We start from the raw sequence: 21,190 nt of genomic DNA, 5'->3' as shown, positions 1-21,190 counted from the left end.
CTGGATCCTTGTCTGAGGTTCAGCCGAAAAACTGTGTTTTATCTCCCTGTGTTGTTACTCTCAAAATAATTATCACCATAAGGCAGAGAAGGTAAATCCTTCATCAGTGACTCTGCTACGTTTGTGAAGAAGTGAGTGGGTGAGTTTAGTTTTACGCCACACTCAGCAATATTCCAGCTATATAGCAGTGGTCTGTTCATAATCGAGTCTGGCCCAGACAATCCAGTGAACGACAACATGAGCACCGATCTGCGCAATTGGGAACCGATGATATGTGTCAACCATGTCAGCGAGACTGGACACTCGATCTCGTTAGTCGCCTCTTAGCCTCAAGCATAGTCACCTTTTATGGCAAGCATTGGTTGCTCAAGGCCAATTCTACCCCGGGAGCTTCACGGGTTGTCAAATAGGATATCCGTTTTCACTGATATCATCATTTCCATTTCCAGTTAACGGTGGCTTCACCCAATGGACCCAGTGGACCAACCCATCCTGTGGCATCACCTGTGGTTCAACCAACAGCCTGGTGAGGCAGAGAGTGAGAACCTGCACGAACCCTGTTTCTAGTAGTGGTGGACAGCAGTGTTTGGGAAGTACAGTTGAAACCATCCTGAGACCGTGTGTGTTTGCTGCATGTCCCGGTGAGCAATGTTTCTGCTTTTGTTTGTTTAGGATATGAACGTACTGTGATGGAAAATCAGATGTATATAACTAGATTATAATAAATTTAGTTCAAAAAATGCGTGAGGCTTTAAGTACAAAATTTAGAGCTATTATAATTTCGTCATATACCTCGGATTTTCCAACACATTACGTTTATCTCCATTCTACCATACCGCATTATTTGCTTACTTTGACCAACTGTTCTAAACTAAAATTTTGCAAATTATTCCATACTGTTTAAAGGTATTGTTTACACATGAACTGATGTATTGTAAAACAAATTCGTTACGTAGAAAACATTATGGTCATGAGTTTAGAACGTGATAAAACTCAACGTAACTGTTATCATGCATGATATTTGCATATGCTTTTCATCAATTTGATGCATGATACTCGTGCAATTCATCTGCATAATCTTTGCAGTTGTTTCACCCACGTTTCAGGAGAAATCAATCTTCGATGTAGGCATGTATATATGCATAATATATAGTGAGTGTTTAAGTGAGTCTTAACGTTTGTTGGGAATATACAATATCGAATCTGTACCATACAGTGCCTAACAATAATCAAGTTAGTGTGACATATTTGAGCAATTACTGTACTGTGAAACATGTCGAGTTGGTGGTCCATGACTTATTGTACTGTGAAACATGTCGAGTCCGGAGTCCATGATTCATTGTATAGTGAAGCTTGTGTTCGGAGTCTATTATTCACTGTACTGTGAAACATGTCGAGTCCGGAGTCCATGATTCATTGTATAGTGAAGCTTGTGTTCGGAGTCTATTATTCACTGTACTGTGAAACATGTCGAGTCCGGAGTCCATGATTCATTGTATAGTGAAGCTTGTGTTCGGAGTCTATTATTCACTGTACTGTGAAACATGTCGAGTCCGGAGTCCATGATTCATTGTATAGTGAAGCTTGTGTTCGGAGTCTATTATTCACTGTACTGTGAAACATGTCGAGTCCGGAGTCCATGATTCATTGTATAGTGAAGCTTGTGTTCGGAGTCTATTATTCACTGTACTGTGAAACATGTCGAGTCCGGAGTCCATGATTCATTGTATAGTGAAGCTTGTGTTCGGAGTCTATTATTCACTGTACTGTGAAACATGTCGAGTCCGGAGTCCATGATTCATTGTATAGTGAAGCTTGTGTTCGGAGTCTATTATTCACTGTACTGTGAAACATGTCGAGTCCGGAGTCCATGATTCATTGTATAGTGAAGCTTGTGTTCGGAGTCTATTATTCACTGTACTGTGAAACATGTCGAGTCCGGAGTCCATGATTCATTGTATAGTGAAGCTTGTGTTCGGAGTCTATTATTCACTGTACTGTGAAACATGTCGAATTGGGGTCCATGATTTATTCTACTGTGAAGCATATCGACTGATCTCAATATACTTTTGATTATTTTCAAATTTTAATCTTCAATCTTCGCAAAGACACGAAGGTCGTGTGGCCACGATAACGTCCTGACAGACCTAATCATATTCATTCCCGCACAGCAACTGTCATCAACGGTGGCTTGACACTCTGGTCTCAATGGACGGATCCTCCTTGCGGCAACACATGTGGGACTGGCGATGTGTCACGAACCCGTTTCAGGACCTGCACCAACCCGACCCCTAGCGGTGGAGGACTGGGATGTACTGGGCCCTTGGTTGAGGTTCAGCCGAAAAACTGTGTTTTATCTCCTTGTGTTGGTAAGATATGACCTTATTCGATATACTTCTGGCAAACAAGGATATTAAGTACCGAGAAGTTGGCGACAATGGGCAAACCCATTTGGTTTGTGAAAGGTAGGACAGATGTAGGCTGGTGCATGTTCAGTGCATGACGATGAAATTGATTCCGTGCCTAGCCGTGATATTGCTGAAATATTGCCTAGAAACTACATGTTAACTCATCCACCCTTCTTTTTTCATTTGAACTTCCAAATTAATTTTTAAACATAATTATATCTATCAACTAGCAATGGAAAAGCCAATCTCGCTTTCATTTGCAAAGGGAGGTAATGCATACCACGTCATGCCACTACCACGCACCTTTCCAATGTTAATTCTGCTTTTGTCGAAGTGGGAGGGACCTCCATAGATACCTCGAGATATGAGATATCCCAGCAGTTTCACGCAAATAATGTCTAAATAAAAGAAAATACGCAGTAACCGAGCTTTTGCTTCAGGACACCTGCAGGTTCGATAAACCAAGGTTCAACACTAAGGTACTCACGGAAATGGAAATAAATCTATGAAATAACCCCCCCAAACATTTTTTTTTTCAATTTCCGTGAGCACTTTACGATTGTTCATTATAAACTAACTGTTTGATCGGCAATCTAGAAACTTGTGAGGGGCGGTGGGTGGTGGTTAAAGCGTTCGCTTGTCACGCCGAAAACTCCGGTTCGAATCCCCACATGAGTAGAATGTGTGAAAACCATTGCTGGTGTCGCTGGAATATTGATAGAAGCGGCGTAAAACCAATACTAACTCACCAGAAACTAGTGAGGCAAAACTAAAGCATACAACATTACGGATGGCGTAACATGGAAAAATGTTTCAATGTAGATTCTTATACCGCTTTCAAGTAAAAGAGAACTGTCAAGCTATAACCATGAAAAATACTCTGCATTCCATCATCTTTCACTCTATTCACTCTATATTTGTTATCAAAGAACAAGACAGGAAGAAATTCTTCATGTTCATCAAATAACATCATCTAAAATGTCAATCAAGCTCATAAGCTTATTATTTACAGTTCCGGTGAATGGAGGATACACCCAGTGGACACAGTGGACCAACCCGTCCTGTGGCATCACCTGTGGTTCAGCCAACAGCCTTGTAAGGTCAAGATCACGAAGTTGTACCAACCCTGTTCCCAGTCACGGCGGTCAAGGATGTTCTGGAGACAGAGTTCAGACTTTGACCCAGACCTGTATCTTCAATCCTTGTCCAGGTCAGTGTTGTCTCATGAGATGTCTGTATTCAAAGCTCCCTAGGTTCAGTAGTACAGACCCGTGAAGGTCCGGGCTAGAATAGGCCTTCAGCAACCCATGCTTGCTATAAAAAGGGACTCTGCTTGTTGTAAGAGGCGACTAACGGGATCTGGTGGCCAGGCTCGCTGTTTGGGTTGACACATGTCATCGGTTTCCAATTGCGCAGATCGATGCTCATATTGTTGATCACTGGATTGTCTGGTCCAGACTCCTATATTTATAAACCACCGCCATATAGCTAGAATATTGTAGAGTGCGACGTAAAACTCAACTCACCCATTCACGTGTAGAATTTATTTGCATCACTGATTTATGTTCTTCTACGGAAAACCAAGTTGTATGGATAGACAGTTTTTTTGCAAGGAGAGCAACGTTTCGGTGTAGATGCCATCACCGTTATGAAGCAAGTGATGTACACCTTCAACCTCATCCACGCAACTTTGTTTTCCTCACAGTTCATTGACATTATCAAGCAAGTGATGTACGCCTTCAACTATCAACCTTTAGAATCTATTTCAAGTTAGCACAATATTAATGCTGTTTCTTGCGAGGTGCTGAAACTTTCATATGTGTCATGTGAATGATCAGTGAATGCAGTACTATTAGCGGCATTGCGGTTTCACAAAGCTTTGCTCTACGAACGGTTTCACCTTCTCTCGTAGATTCATACATTAGTCAGTGTGTAGCAGTTTCAAATCGGGTGTGGCATTTGGAATGTTGTTTTAGGATTTAAGCACAAGTGTACCAGTTTCACCTCAGGTATTTGGAATGTTGTTGTAGAATTTAAGCACCATGGTAATAGTTTCACCTCAGGTCTGATATTTGGAATGTTGCTTGTAGGATTTGAGCACAAGTGTACCAGTTTCACCTCAGGTTGATATTTGGAATGTTGGTTGTAGGCTTTGAGCACAAGTGTAGCAGTTTCACCTCAGGTCTGATATTTGGAATGTTAGTTGTAGGATTTAAGCACAAGTGTACCAGTTTCACCTCGGGTATTTGGAATGTGGTTGTAGGATTTAAGCACAAGTGTGTTGGTTTCGGATTTAAACTCTAGCATACTCTGATCTACAATTTTGTGTCATTGTCTAGTCAACGGTGGGCTCACCCTCTGGACCCAGTGGACCAATCCACCTTGTGGCATCACCTGTGGATCAAGGAATGACGTCACACGTACCCGGACCCGGTCCTGCACCAACCCTCCTCCCAGTAACGGCGGACAAAGCTGTAACGGACCGTTCCTGGACATAACGATACAGATCTGTTCCTTCCAGGCTTGTGTTGGTAAGTGGCTGTCTAATAACCCCGTGGTTCCAAGAAATGAGGTGCAGTGTAGTAGCCCAGTGGATAAAGCGTTCCCTCATCACATTGACGACCCCAGTTCTATTTCCAACTCGCGCCTATCCGAAGACCATTAAGTAGAATCACATTTCATGGTGTCGTCGCAATCTCGACAGCACTTTCAAGGTCGCGATCACATTCGCGTGCAGGTTTGAAAACCTACTGAAATTAATTTAATTAACCTAATGAAATTGGATACAATGAATTGTGGAAGAACCTTAGCGTCCAGACTATCATAAGTCGCTATTACGATTTCGGAGTTTGGGACGATGTAGAGTAAAGATCTATAGGAACAAATACATCCTGAAATGAATCGGGTGACAAAAGAGCCGTTGTATAAAACAACCCCAGCGCCGAGACTGTCGTAAAAGGTGTATAGGTTACGGTCGCCCTAGAATAAAGACAGCGGCACCCTGAAACAGATCGATTGTCATCGTGACTTCACCACGTGTGACGTTCACTATAATACTGATTTGTTTGATACATGTTAACCCGTGATGGTCCCGGGGTAGAACAGGCCTTCAGCAACCCATGCTTGCTATGAAAGGCGACTATGCTTGTCGTAAAAGGCGACTAACGAGATCGGGTGGTCAGGCTCGCTGATTTGGCTGACACGTGTCATCGGTTCCCAATTGCGCAGATCGATGCTCATGCTTTTGATCACTGGATAACCCGTGATAACCGTCGTCACGATGGATATCAGTTATCATCGCCTGGAACACTCTCGTAACCGTAGCGTTTCTTGGTTTACAGTTGCTTCACTCAGATAAGATAACTGGCGGACACATTGCGTTTTCGAAGGAAAGATGACTGACATCGACTCACAGTTAGAAGGCGACACGACATTGTCCGCTGACAGAGACTTTCCCATATTCCCACAATGCATCTTTCACGTGACTAGTCAGCGTCGTCAGGATTTACTGTCTTAAATGTCCGTTGGCAGCAGAAGTGCAACGTTCACATTTACGGCAATCATAGACGTAACTAAAATATTGGGACGTTGGGACGTTGGGAGGCAGGCACAGCTGCAAAAGCCTCACTAGAACATCACGTCAGTTTACCCTGAATGAAGATAGCTAAATAGCTCAACAACACCATTTGTCTGCCTTCTGCTAAGATTAATCGTCCTTTAGTATTAAACTTTGCATCTTAGGACAAAAAGTACGATTCGCTTTAACCCCACGTTAGCGTAATAAAGTACAATTTTGTCCTGAATGCTGACCTAACGCTTTGCCTTTTTTCCCAATGTTTCTAGTTACAGTAAATGGCGGTAAACATGAAACAGTAGCCCATGTTTCATTTACCAGTGTGTTTCATTTACCAGCGTGTTTGTCAAGGTTTCAAAATAGAAGACATATGTATACACGAACGCTTACCTTGGTGAGATTTCATTCTGTCGAAGTTGCCTTTCTTTTGCTGTCAGTATATGACACAGATATCCTTTCTATGTTTTATTTACTAGCATGTGTCTGTTGACAGTGAATGGTGGATTCACCCAATGGACTCAGTGGACCAACCCTTCCTGTGGCATCACATGTGGCTCCACCAACAGCATTGTCAGGTCACGTGTCAGAAGCTGCACGAATCCTGCCCCCGCTAATGGCGGACAGCAGTGTATCGGAAGCACACTTGAAACAGCCAGCTTACCGTGCACCTTCAGTGCTTGCCCAGGTTAGTGATCGTGGATACAGCATAAAACCATTGAAGGTTGGAGTTCAGGGGGTTGTTGGGTCAGCCTAGTGGTTAAGGCGCTCGCTCGTCACGCCAGAGGCCATGGGGACAGTGGGTACATGCGTACAATATGCGAAGCCCATTCAATGTGTCCCCTTCCGTGTTATTGCTGGCATATTGCTAAAAGCGGTGTCAAGCTAATATCACTCTCTCACTCATGGATTAGGCCTGTGAAGATCTGGGTTAGAATTGGTCTTCAGCATCCCATGTTTGACCTTAGTGGCGGCTAACACGATCATCTGGTCAGACTGTTTCAATAGCTGACTCCCTTCAGTCATGCTGGGAGATGGGATAGCCTGGTGATAAGTGCGTTCGCTTTTCTTGCCGAAGACGCTGGTTCTATTCCTCATATGGGCACAATGTGTGAAGCACATATCTGATTTCCACAGCTGTAATATGTCTGGAATATTGCTAAAAGCGGCGTAAAACTGAATTCACTCACTCACTCAAGCACCATGCAAAGAAGCTAAACTCGCCATTAGCGCAGTAACATAGCAGAAGTGTGTAGCTTTCTTTCAGTTTTCAATGGCAGCAATGTCATGTTTGCTTTAAAATTCAATGTAAAAATTGTTTATCATTTACACCAGTGAATGGAGGCCTGAGTCTCTGGACCGAGTGGACCAACCCACCTTGCAACAGTTCTTGTGTAATACGAACAAGGACCAGAAGCTGTACCAACCCACCACCAAGCAACGGAGGACTCAACTGCGTTGGGGCTATTGTTGGGGTGGCGAAGAAGACGTGTACCAACGTTCCTTGCCTGAGTACGTAGAACGTGTTTTACAAGCAACGCTTAAGTACGTAGAACGTGTTTTACAAGCAACGCTTAAGTACGTAGAACGTGTTTTACAAGCAACGCTTAAGTACGTAGAACGTGTTTTACAAGCAACGCTTAAGTACGTAGAACGTGCTTTACAAGCAACGCTTAAGTACGTAGAACGTGCTTTACAAGCAACGCTTAAGTACGTAGAACGTGTTTTACAAGCAACGCCTGAGCAGGTAGAACGTGTTTTACAAGCAACGCCTGAGCAGGTAGAACGTGTTTTACACGCAACATATTCTCTACAAAACGTTTAACACACTAGTGGTTAAAGTGTTCGCTCATCACGCCGAAGACCCGGGTTCTAAATACCCATGGATACAATGAGTGAAGCCCATTTCTGGTGTTCCCCGCCGTGATGTTAGTAAGATATTGCTAAAGGCGGCGTAAAATTAAACTCACTCACTTACTCTTTCAAACATGTTCTATCAAAAATGTAACATGTTATATCAGAAAGAATTAAACATTAAAGATGGATTGATAGTAATTGTTATTGCTACATTAACAGTTCCAGTTGCTGGCGGGTTCACTGCATGGTCCGAGTGGACAGGACCAGCGTGTAGCGTTACATGCGGAACAGGACCTAGCGTGACGAGAACAAGGTCAAGGACGTGCACAAACCCTGCCCCAAGTAACGGAGGTGCTAACTGTGTGGGGGATGCACTACAAACAATATCGACGCCATGTAGCTTCCCAGAATGTGGAGGTATGGACTCTCACTGGAGACTCTACAAACAAAAGTTTTAATCCACTTCCTTGAGTATTTCCAATGATAAGACACTTATTCGGCAAGCTTAGGTAAGACGATTTACAAGAGTGAATTTCATTTACGACTAGAATAAATCATTTCCAGGGGTAAATCCAGAAATAAATATCAGAAAGTGGTTGTGCATACTCTTGTGGAAACGACGGGTGCACATTTCATTTTCACGAGTGTTTCAATTCAGTGGTCATTTCATAAATTTGCAGTGTGTGTGTGTGTGTGTGTGTGTGTGTGTGTGTGTACGGGGGGTGGGAGGGGTAAGGTTAAGAGGTGGTGCGCACCCAGCACCCCACCTCTGGATTTGCCTATGATTTCATTATACCCACAATGACAGTTATCTAACTTGTGTTACAGGTGCATGAGATAAACTGGTCACACTTGCCGGACCGAAAATGGTTTGGGTTTTAGGGGGGGGGGGAGTTGTGGGAGGGGGAAGCGGTTCAGAATTTATGTCCTGGAAATAAAAAAATGTTACAATAAAACTGCTTTAAAATGAAACATGTTCATGGGCAAATTTGAGAAATAAGAACTTACAGCAACATATTTAAAGCAGGATACATTACCAGATCACATATTCGTTTGTTCCCAGTTTGTTCACATGCTATAAACACCTTTTGTAACACTCGACGTAAAATGCTTTTCCTTATCGGTTAAAATCATAGAGTTGAGGTTGGGGTTGTTTTGAAGGAGGGGAGGGTGTGGCATGCCAAGGTCAAAAATCGCTTCGTTGTCTTGAATGGTTTTGATGGATATTTACTGCACGTTGTGTGTTATATTGATATCAGATTTGAAACCACTCGCTTACTCACCCATTATTGGCTCTTCGTCAGGTCTGTGTACATCTGTGACGTATAGGAACGGAATCGGCTACCGCTACCACCCCACTGACTGCGACAAATACATCCAGTGTTACAACAACCCCAATGGCAACGTCGTTGCTATGTACAGGAGATGTCAGTTTGGTAAATTCTGGAACCAAGTCACATTCCAGTGCGATGATCCCTGGAGGGTCGTGTGTCCTCATGGTAAGCAAGTGTGTTGACATATCGTGAAGGTCAGTTGGACGCATTCAGTACTGGTCCCAGTTTCACAAAGTTCTCGTAAGCCTAAGATCTCGTAACTTTTCATGCAGCCTCTGTGCCTCTGTGTTAAAGTATAGGAGGAACGAATGCTACCAGAAAAGTGACAAGATTTACGAGAGCTTTGTGACACGAGGCCCAGCAATGCACAGCAGCATCAGTGCGATTGTCACGAACATGGAACCCCTCATGCAAATGGAGACAATACACTTCCCACTTCATCCAAGGCGAACTGCAACATACGAGCTTTGAGTGACGGTGAAAGTACCATTGTAAAATAAACAGTCGCTCCACTGTCATGGGCTTGTTCAGCACATTATGTGTTAAGCACATTATGGTAAAGCAGGAAGATTTGTAACACAATGCTTGGATGAAAGTCATTCTGTACACCTTTGTCTTAGACACATAAAACAGGAACACCGCAGTTAAGAGCTTTGACGACGGCCCACAAATTTGAAAATGCAACCACATTCTCACAAGGACGACAGCCCCGCATGTTTCAGTGTTAAGTACGTAATTGTAAAACAGGCACATTCTGTCCACAACTGGTACGAGGAAGCCAGTACCAGAGATCTTTGTGTTTAACGGAAATTGTAAGGTAATGACACTATTCAGTAAAAGATTAGAACAGAAACCTCTCAAGGCTCGGTGCGATTCACATTGTTGAAAAACATGCACATTGTAGGGACAAACAACCCCACACCTTTAGTCACCAGCACGTTATTGTAAAACAAGCATATTCGCTCCACAAACAGGTGTAAAAACAACAGCCCCACACATTTAGTCTCGAGCACATTAGTGATCTACCTTCAATTATTGGCGATCTTCAGCGTTTTTTTCATATTGTATTGTCCTAATTTTGACACCCTGTTTTAGACATATATGCTAATTTTATTTCTTGTTACTTTGATAATCCTAGTTGGCAATACTAGACAGGTTTTCAAAATTTGCTCATCTATGATAAATGTACGTTATTTCAAGTCACGATATGACTGAAACACTGTCGCTGTGACTATAAACTTTAGCTCACTCATTTGAGTACATTATTGTAAAACAATCACATTATCTCAACAGATACGTGCTGAACGCTATGCCTCATAAGCCACAGTGCTTAGCACATTATTGTAAAACAAGCACATTGTTTGAGCAGACACATGCTGGACGCAATGTCTCACAAGCCTCAATGCTTAGCACATTATTGTAAAACAAGTACATTTTCTTTCACAACAGACAAGTGTAAAGACAACAGCACTGCCAACTTCAACCTCCTCGGCAGCTGCCGCGCCTACTGGGAGTGCGACACCAACTTCGTGGCTGTCCCGAGGTGTTGCGGTGTGGGATTCAGCTACGTTGATCGCCAGGGTTGTATGCCCAACGTCTTCTGTCGTGATCTGTGCCCCACTGCATGTGAAGACAGGGGTGAGTGTGTTTAGGCTGGTATGACAAAGTGAAAGCAGGACACACACAGTATCTTCCACAATTTAGTCTATTTTAAGTGTTGAGGAAAAGCAGACAAAAAGTAAAAGCTGGCTTGTCGTTTGTTGTTTTTCTTTGTTTTTGTTTGTTTGTTTGTTTGTTTGTTTGTTTGTTTTGTGGCGGGTTTTTTTTGGTTTTTTTGTTTGTTTTTTTCTTTGTTTTTTTTTCTTCGGACTCGCAACTGTATGAGTATGAACGTGAGAGTGAATGGGTTTTATTTATCATTAATATTTTCGAAAATGTCAGATTGTATACCAGTAAGATATCATACCGTGCAAGTAAGATTCACCCTTACCTTTGAGGTGATCCTCATTCCTGTAATTGGGACTTTCGGACAATAACAAAACTGAAAATAAAGAAGATATACACAAAAAAAACACAAAAAAACTAACATCATTGGAATCCGTATGAGGGACACATAAAGCAAGAAAGGGAAAGAGAGAAAGAGACAGCTGTTTTGTTAGTGGTTCCGATATGAGAGTGAAAGCGAGGGAAAGAGAAACAGAGAGACAACCCACTATTGTCAGTGATGCACTCTGTAAAAAGGAGAAAACGAATTACTGATTTATATTGTAACTGTAACCATTCTCCATGCTGAAGCGCCCTTATCCTGAGGTAACCCTTGAGCAAGAGTTATCTCCCCTTATCTGATGTAATTTTGGTATGCTGTTTTAATTGGAGATAATGTTTATATGTTTATACCCTCTGGTAACATATTTTTAAATGTTAATCTTGCGTGAATTTACTATACAAACATTCATTTTATTTAAAAAAGATTGGTTAGCATAGAAAATATTTTCATTGATGAATAAATATTTTGGGGGGAAAAATGCCTTTTTCTAAGAAGGTAATTAATGTGTCAAATCCTACATACAACCTTGAAAATTCATTTTCTTGCTTTATTTCATATCGATGCTGAAATATTTTCATAAAAACACAAAATAAATAATAAAACTAAACAATTTACGTTCAAGGGAACTTTTAATGACGTCACGTTTACAGTGTCACACGGGTTTGCCACTTGTCAAACAAATTTCGTGGTGACTTGCTATTTTTATTACATAATTAGATTCGGGACATATTTTTCTACAAGATGATCCCAAATTTAGTAATTTCTTGACATTCTGATATTTTTTATCCAGCCTCCTTAAGTTAATTTGTGTTTTAGACTTGTGTGACAAGCGGCCAGACTGGACATCCAACCCAGCCACCTACAACATGTCTGTCGGCGCTTTGGGCTGGGTACCCACCTCGTGTCCTGGCGGAACGTACTTCGACATCACCAACTGCGGCTGCAGCCCTGTCAATCAATGTAATACGCGACTACTGTTCGAAGTCTTCTTATAGAAAGAATGTCTGAAACGGATTTCGTGTACACCTGCCGTGATATAACTGTGAAATTGTGAAAAGCGGCGTAAAACTATATTCACCCACACAGAGTTTGGGGGCGGGATTTATCAGTTCATTCCATACATGATTTAAGTAATGCTATGTTTTAACTATCAAATTCCATATTCAGATAGATGAAAGTTTGAGCGTGTCGTTGGAATGACATACAAATGTGCTGCATATACTACAATAGCCATAATTTGTCTGTGTGGCTTTCTAGAAGGGTTTCCATTTTCGCTGTTGTTTTGGGGGTTTTTTTTATTTATTTTTTATTTTTATTTGCACATTTGTTTCAAAGTACATGTCAGATGTCACATGTTGTAATCAACAAACGGAAAGTAACAATTGCATGGTCTTAATATTTCCAAGAGAATATGCCGGGCTGAATTCAAAGAATGCTATCCTACTTGCATCAGGTGCAACCCATAACAAGAACCCAGGTGCACCAGCCAAATTCCATTGCTGGTCGAGACGACACAGCCTATGGATGATCAACTTCTTTATTTTGACAATAGCGACGTTTCGGTATAAGTTCCTGTGCCTTTTTCAAGCACATGATGTATATATCACATATCACATATCACATATGATTTATCACAGGTATATCACATATCACAGATTATATATCACATATTATATATCACATATCATATATCACATATATACCACATGTCACATATATACCACACATCACATGTCATATATCACATAGCACATGCTTGAAAACGACATAAGAACCTAGGCCTAAACGTGTGGAATTGTTAAAATAAAGAGTCTAATTATCCATACACTTGTCCCATCTCTACCCTAGTCATGCTTCAACGCTGTATCGAAAGCTGAACGTTGGTGTATAGTAATTTTAACCTCCGAGGAGGCACGCCTAGACAACCGGACAGTACATCTGACCACTTTCTGTTATTTATTTTCTTTTAGAAATTGTTATTTTTTTACCTTAGAGACTTGTGCAAGTCTAATACTATCTTTAAAGGCGGCCTCCCACTTACCTCATAACACATGCCTAAATCTACAAGCTGTCCATCACGATTAACGCCTTTGTTTCTGACAGTCTGTTCAGCCTCCAACGCTGTCACCTTCACCGCGGGAAGTAGCTTCAATTCCGCCTTATCGTCATGGCTTCAACTCTCCAACGTCGACGTCACCAACGGCATAGCAAATTTCAACGGCAGCAGTCGGCTGGAGGCCAACGTCACGATGCCAACTGCATCCAGCGCCAATCCTCTAATCGTCCGGTTCCGGTATCGTGAATCTGGCGGCGTGTTCGGACGCCGGGTGTTGGTCAGCACAAGTGACTGTAGGAACAGCAACAGTTTGGTCATTGCCGTCGACAGTTACACAATGACCTTTGAGCTGAAGTCTTGGTACGATTGGACGGTCAAGCTACCAGTGTCCATGGCGGTATGTCAGTCAAACTGCTTAATAATAATAACATTGAGTATTGTATTGCGCTAAACTCCATACCAAAGTGTCCTCAAAGCGCTAACAGTGAGCATATATATCACATGTTTACAATCCGTTTCTTCTGAACAGGTAGGTCTTAAAATGCTTCTTGAAGCAAGCTAGAGTTGGAGTTGATTTCTGATCAAATGGGAGAGCGGGTAAGAGTTTCATCCCGTAGCATTTGATCACTGGAACGGAAAGTTCTTGTAGTGACATAGTCTTGTACTAGATCACACAGATAGGAAGGAGCTGTATCTAGCCTCATGTAAGAATGTCGAGTTTTGATTGGTCCACGTGACTCTGACAAAATACCTTATCTAGCCTCATGTAAGAATGTCGAGTTTTGATTGGTCCACGTGACTCTGACAAAATACCTTAACTAGCCTCATGTAAGAATGTCGAGTTTTGATTGGTGCACGCGACTCTGATAAAATACCATGTACATCCATCACGATCCGCCAGCGGGAGTATACAAGTCGTATACTCCCGCTGCGGAAGTCATATCACCCCGTTACGCCTCGGTGACGACGCGAGAAGTGAGAAAAGCGTGCATCGACAAGCCTTTAGTAACGTGCGGTGCCTTGAGGTCAAATGATCAGCTGGTGTCAACATGGTAGCAAGTCGATTCGATGCGTGTTGGTTTGTTTTGATTTAGTGAAAACATTCAACCAGATAAATGCGTTATCACATCGTATCTTATGACTGGATCGGGGAATACAACCTTTCTTATATTGTGCACCCGTTAAGATGACGAGCAGGGAGTACAAAAGTCGTTTCATCCCGCCACGCTTCGGTGACCACTCGAAGTGAGAAAAGCGTGCATCGCCAAACCTTAAGTAGTGTGCGCTGCGCTGATGTCAATCGATCAGCTGATGTCAACACGGCAGCAAAGAAACGTTTAGCCACAACTCGATTCGATGAGTATTGTTTTCGGCTAGATATTTGCGTTATCACATTGTAAGGTTGTGTTCAACCTTTCTCGGGACTGATAAAACCCCGTATTTCCCTGGACACGATGGGATACTCGTAACTTGTAGTGTCATTGCACATTCAGTGTTGCAACATTGTCCAAGTCCCTTAGTCTTAATTAAGCATTAAGATTGTGTTTGTTTGTTGTTTAACCACGCACGCCGCAATCCTGTCTCCAAAGCAGTCAGTGCCTCTGCTACAAGGACAAGGGTTTGAGCACGACCTTGACCTCAAACTACATTACGCTTCATGATAGGCTGGTAGAAGTTAAAAGAGTCATGACCTATCCAATCTCAGTTTTGGGTTAGTTTCGTTGGTGTTTAACGGCGCATTCAACAATATTCCAGTTATATGTCGACGATATGTTAATCATCGATTTTAAACAGGCAATCCAGCACAAGCGGGATGCACGCAAGGAATACGATGACATGTGTCAATCAAGTCAGCGAGTCAGACCACACGATTCCGTTAGTCGCCTCTGACGACAAGCATTGGTGGCTGAGAACCAACTCAATCTTCATGGCTATGACGCATTAAGAAATCACGGCTTGTTCACGTTTCATACGATATTCAAACTGCGTGATGATCTCTTCTCTCGAAGCAGGTACCCCCGGCTCGTAATACATGTATTGACTCTCTGTTGTAGGGCTTTTCGCGTGGGGACTGGAAGACTGTCACCTTTATGTATGAGGGCTATGATATGCTGGCTGTGGTAGAGAGCGAGACCCTCAAGTATGCTGCCAAGGTTCACGGTGAGTAGACTGGTGATTATCATATACTCTTCAAAATAAGTAGGGGAACCTGAACTTTCAATTTGGATAGGAAGTGTAAACGTTAACAAACGTTCCAAGGACAGACATCTTATGAACGCACCACCATTTCCCTCTATTACCACCCCAAGACACAACGCATGATATGCACGTGTACAACGTAGTAGCTCCATACACGTGCATGGGGTCCCATTCTTGATTTTGATTTTTTTCAAGAAGGTTGAGATATTAATTAGAACATTAAATTTGACACTCATCTTGTATCACACATTTGCTAGTGTTTGTTTCTAGTGTTTGGGGTTTTTTGTGGGTTTTTTTGGTTTTTTATTTTAAATGAAAATCGTATGCATACACATTACATGCCATCCACCAATCATCTTTCAAAATACATTCAAAATAACTATGGTTCTTAGGAAGTACAAATGGTGATGCACTCTCAAAACATTCAATAATATCATATCAACATTGATTGACTTCGATGAATCTCCTAAATATGTTTAATGGTAAATAAAAAAATGAAGATCCCCTACTTTTTGTGAAGAGTATATTACCATATGAACATGGTTTTAAAAGGCTTTTAACAATATCATGGCGGTGGACACCAGAGATGGGCTTCAAACATTGCACCAATGTGAGGAATCAAGCCCAAGTCCTCAGCGTGAAGAACCAACGCTTTATCCATTAGGCTAACACACCGCCCTTTATCATATTAGTGATTGCGTCTAGAAGAAAGGAGTTCGGAGATTTAATTTTAGTTTCGCACAATATATCAAGAATATCACGGGGACAGCAGAAAGTGGGCTGTACACATTGTATCCAGGTGGGGAATCGAACCTGGGTTTTCATCGCGACCACCCAACACTTTAACCACGAGGCCAGCTCACCGATACAAAACTACTAGAACACTTGCTGTAGGAAGATATGCGACGACGGTGGACAGACGTGGACGAAAAGGATTATTTGTGTGCTTGGGATTCGGGACAGGGGTGTCACATGGAAAGGGTGGGTAGGTGAGTTTAGTTTTATGCAGCACAGCTGTATGGCTGCTGCTTTCTGTAAATAATCAGACCTGTACCAGACAATCCACGGATCAACAGTATGAATACCGATCTACGCAATTCAGGTACGATGACATGTGTCGGGAAATCAGCCAGCCTGACCACCCGATCCCGTTAATCGTCTTTTACGACAAACATGGGTTACTGAAGATCATTTCTAACCCGAATCTTCACAGGTTCAGAGGAAAGGATTTAATAAACATTGTCTCAACAAACGTATCAAATGACATTCGCAGTTTGTTTCGTTTGTTACACTGGGCAACATCAAGTAACAGGTTATTTGTATTACAGCTGTATATACATATTTGCGCAGTAGGTAATCCAGTGGTTGAACTAATGAGCATCGATCTCAGTAATCGGGTCACGATGACATGTCATCAGCGAGTCTGACGTATGCCCAGCGTCTTTGCGTGAACAGGTTATAATTATGTGATGTAATTAGACTTACAGTCTGCTTGACTTCGAACATGAACAGGCCCGTGAAGGTCCGGGGTAGAATAGGCTTTCAGCAACCCATGTTTGCCATAAAACGCGTCTATGCTTGTCGTAAAAAGCGCCTAATGGGATCTGGTGGTCAGGCTCGCTGACACAGTTCATACATGTCATCGGTTCCAGTTGCGCAGTTCGATGCTCATACTGTTGATCTGTGGATTTTCTGGTCCAGACTCGATTATTTACAGACCGCCGCCATATAGCTGGAATATTGCTGAGTGCGGCGTAAAACAAAACTCACTCACTAACTCACTCGAATATGAACGATGAATGATTAAATAACTCAAAGGAAGGATATGTGCACAAAACATGATTAAGACACATGGTCCTGAAATCTTTGAACCCAACAGGATCTGAAATGTGACTTTATCGTGATCGATCACAGAAAACATTGTTTAAGATCCTACCGTGTATCACGTGGTTTACTGTCACTCTTCACATCGAGGAGTAACAAACAGCTGGAGGGACAGCACCGACTGTTTCTGACAAGTTGGGGGCAGCGCTGAGTTGCACCTGAAGCGCGTTTTGGCGCTGTTCTACCAGTCGTTTGATCCCCTCGGTGTGAAGAGTGAAAAAATACGAGGGGTAAGTACCAGCGACCAGCGAAACGCATCCTGTAAGCCAATGAGTTACATTTTTTCGAAGATTCATTTTGTAACAAGACAGTTTCGGTCAGACACTTCTCTTTCATTTTAGCTCCACAATCAACCATAATGCAGTGTGGATTCACTTTCGGATCAGACAGTAAAACCGACGCTACCAACAACTTTATTGGACAGCTTGATGAGGTATAATAACTGTATTTCCCAACTTGAAAATGAACTGTTAATGGACATTTTCTCGAGGAAATTGTTACGATGTCTATTATTACAGTGCTTTAGTTTGACCAAATCTAAACACTATAAAAATATATCAATGTGTTTTTTCTATACTTCAATGTAACTTATTGTGTTTTGATAGCAAACATAAAACGATCTGATAACCGTTGACCTTGGATGATAATACAAAGTAACGTATTCTAATATAGCTTGGCAGACCCATAGTGTCTATAAATGTCCTCCGCTTCTGATGTTTCAGTTGTCACTGTACAGGTGTAACCCTGGTAACCTGTATTAATAGATGTTATGGCGGACAGAACACAGACAATCAACAGATCAGAGTTACATTCCTTCAACACTACGTCAAGTTATAGAAGATCAATAGATCAGGTTATATTCCTTCAACATAATGTCAAGTTATAGAAGATCAACAGATCAGAGTTACATTCCTTCAACACAACGTCAAGTTATAGAAGATCAACAGACAGCGTTATATTCTTTCAACACAGCGTCAAGTTATTTAAGTTCAACAGATCAGGGTTATATTCCTTCAACATAACGTCAAGTTATAGAAGATCAAATGTCAGGGTTATATTCCTTCAACAGAACCCCACCTTAAAAACAGTCAACAGAACGTTAAGTGATATATACAAGCAACAGAAAGTAAAGTTATATATTATCAACAGTTTTACGTCATTTCCAATCAACATTTCGTCGCGTTATGTACATTCACGCTACAAATTTTAGTAGAACGTCAAATTATATAAGATCAACAAAGCCTCGCGTTAAGAACAGTCAACATAACGACATGCTTTTACAGTCAATGGAACGTCGCGTTATGTACGACCATCAGAGCCTGACATTAGTTACGAGCGACAGAACGCATAGTTACAAACAACCGACAGAGCTTTACGTTATATACAATCATCAGAATCAGACTAACAGAGCTTTACATTGTTTACAATCAACAGAACGTCGCGTTATAAAAGACCAAGATAGTCTGACGTCATTTACAATCAACATAACGTCGCGTTATAAAACACCAAGATAGTCTGACGTCATTTACAATCAACAGAACGTCGCGTTATAAACTATAAACAGAACGTGACGTTAAATTCAACACTATCTACTGTCTATACAGTAAACATGGGACGTTATAGACAGACATATTCCAAAATAAAACTTGATCTTCTGTCAGTGTATCAATTAACGTCCCGGCATGGTAGTGGCGTAATATAGAACAAACAAGAAATGTTTATCGCTGCATTATTTAGTTATTTTGAAGGCCACATACTTGATTGTAATCATCTGTAGAATACTCACAAAGACGGCGTGATACTAGTATATTATTGGGGTTTTTTTTTGCATACTGCCCTCTTTCCTGGTTCAAGGTCAGCGGTACTGCACCAAGGTAGCCGAGGGCATTTAACAAGGCTAATAAGAAAATACCAATTTATTGAAGCCTTTGCAATTTGACTATTATTATTCATTTCGAAATACTACCGTACACAGACTGAAATTGTTGTAACAAATCAGAAAAATAGGGAAGTGTGACGTCAGCAGTCTATTGACCCGTGGTTGCAAGTTAGAGGAATGCAGTCACGCGTGAACCCACGGGCGTCTGTCAAAACAGGGTGCGATTTCCTTCGATATTGTTTCAGTACCTGCACGGCTGCGCCATAAAATTATGTCACTGGTTCTAAGATGTAACATACATACTAAAGCAGCTTTCATAACGGGTACTCAGTTTCAGATACATTCAACAGAACCAGACCCTATGATAATAAATGATGAAATATTCTATTTAAAATTTGCATTTCCTTTTTATATCTCATTTAGGAGATAAACACCATGTGTTGGCCAATTTTCGGATGTTACTGAGTATTTGGAGCACGGGGATTCATTTGGAACTGACGGCTTACACAATTGTGTCGGCTTGTAACAAGTCATACGGAGAGAAACCTATTATTTCCAGTCACTTACAATTCCAGTCACAATTAAAAATCACGATGACAGCTCTAAGATGTTTGAGGAGTTTTTGTTACCTGCGCCGAACGCAACTTGTTACTGTAGGTAACTAGCACCAGCCATTTTAAACATGCGCCAGTGCAGGTTGTTTACAGCGAAATCCCCCCCCCCCCCCCCGCCCCCCCTGCAAAACCATATGGCCGATTTGAGCGTAAGACGGACAATCGGTTAATATTCCTACTTATGAAATCTTTGCATATACTACCTATATCCTCACTACTGAAGCTTATCTTGACGCTGATAAATAGTATAATACACAATGCAGTAAAAGTATTAGATGAGCCAGCGCAGTGAACGCGTTTGAGACAAGCAGGCGGGAGCAAGTAATCTGGACGAATACACTTGGTCGCTACAGGTAGATTGGCGATTAAGCACGTGCAATACATGCTGACCGTGGCTTGAAATCGATACCGCTACTGTAGAGGGTAATCGTAGAGTAATTTAGTTCAGCAAGACACCATCACGACACGATTCGCATGAGATAATAATGATCTTTTGAATATTTAGACAACCTGTTTCACTCTTGTTTCGAATGGAATGTTCTGGAGGGCGCTACCAGAACATAGGTAAATTGGGGTCATTTGTCAGGTCGTGGCTCATCTAATACTTGTCGAGCTGTAGTTGATACTCATGTATCAAACCTCAATGTGATCACTGTAAGGTGAATCATGTTTTGTTTCCATAGCAAACCTTGTAACACTGTTATTCGTATAAGCCCCGTGTTGTTAAAGTGTATCGAAATAAATACTATTTTCGTAATCTCATTTTATTTATTTGTTTAACTGTTCAAGTGTATAGTCAATCCTTCGTTTGTTGTTTAACGCCCCACCCAGAATAGTCCAGCTGTATGGGGATGGTCTGGACCAGTTAATCCCGTGATCAACAGCACGAGCCTCGATTTACACAATCGGGTTACGGTGGCATGTGTCAAACAAGTCACCGAGTCTGATCATTCGATCCCTCTTACGACAAACATACATGTTGTCGAAGACCATTCTAACCGGGATTGGTGATCGTTGACGGTCTTGAGGTCAACAAAGGTTGCATATATGGCTCTGGAACGACCGTTATTACTGCAGTCAAGGTCCAGATATAACGTGGTGTAATATATAGATGTAAACTGGTTCGAGGAACAGCTGCTGACTCTGAGTGAGTTGTGTTTTATGCCGCGCTCGGCAATATTCCAACTATATGGCCGCGGTCTGTAAATAATCCAGTCTGGACCACGTCGTATTGTCACTCTGAACTCCCTGGGGACCAAACAACTCTTGCGGCCACCAGGTGCACGAGTTAACGTCTCTTTCCTGTCCTTACGAGGTTCCAATACACAGCTGGTGGTAATT

General features: G+C 41.8%; 1 protein-coding gene across 2 annotated transcripts in view; it reads left to right on the top strand.

The window, feature by feature from the left end:
- Nucleotides 1–20,611, top strand: part of LOC137259878 (SCO-spondin-like) — a 93,385-nt gene extending 72,774 nt beyond the window's left edge. For both annotated transcript variants that reach the window (XM_067797511.1, XM_067797510.1), the window contains 14 exons: nt 450–641; nt 2,172–2,369; nt 3,421–3,618; nt 4,748–4,939; nt 6,476–6,667; nt 7,315–7,491; nt 8,056–8,253; nt 9,141–9,335; nt 10,620–10,808; nt 12,034–12,177; nt 13,321–13,670; nt 15,328–15,433; nt 17,698–17,789; nt 18,079–20,611. In XM_067797511.1, coding sequence (XP_067653612.1) covers nt 450–641; nt 2,172–2,369; nt 3,421–3,618; nt 4,748–4,939; nt 6,476–6,667; nt 7,315–7,491; nt 8,056–8,253; nt 9,141–9,335; nt 10,620–10,808; nt 12,034–12,177; nt 13,321–13,670; nt 15,328–15,433; nt 17,698–17,789; nt 18,079–18,117 — 2,462 coding nt within the window. In that variant the 3' untranslated portion in view covers nt 18,118–20,611. The remainder of the gene's footprint in view (nt 1–449; nt 642–2,171; nt 2,370–3,420; nt 3,619–4,747; nt 4,940–6,475; nt 6,668–7,314; nt 7,492–8,055; nt 8,254–9,140; nt 9,336–10,619; nt 10,809–12,033; nt 12,178–13,320; nt 13,671–15,327; nt 15,434–17,697; nt 17,790–18,078) is intronic.
- Nucleotides 20,612–21,190: the final 579 nt, after the last annotated feature.

This window comes from Haliotis asinina, chromosome 13, assembly GCF_037392515.1.
Source record: "Haliotis asinina isolate JCU_RB_2024 chromosome 13, JCU_Hal_asi_v2, whole genome shotgun sequence".
NCBI classification, from domain to species: domain Eukaryota; kingdom Metazoa; phylum Mollusca; class Gastropoda; order Lepetellida; family Haliotidae; genus Haliotis; species Haliotis asinina.
Note: the sequence above shows the minus strand (reverse complement) of the source record. Positions and strands in the feature narration are given on the sequence as shown.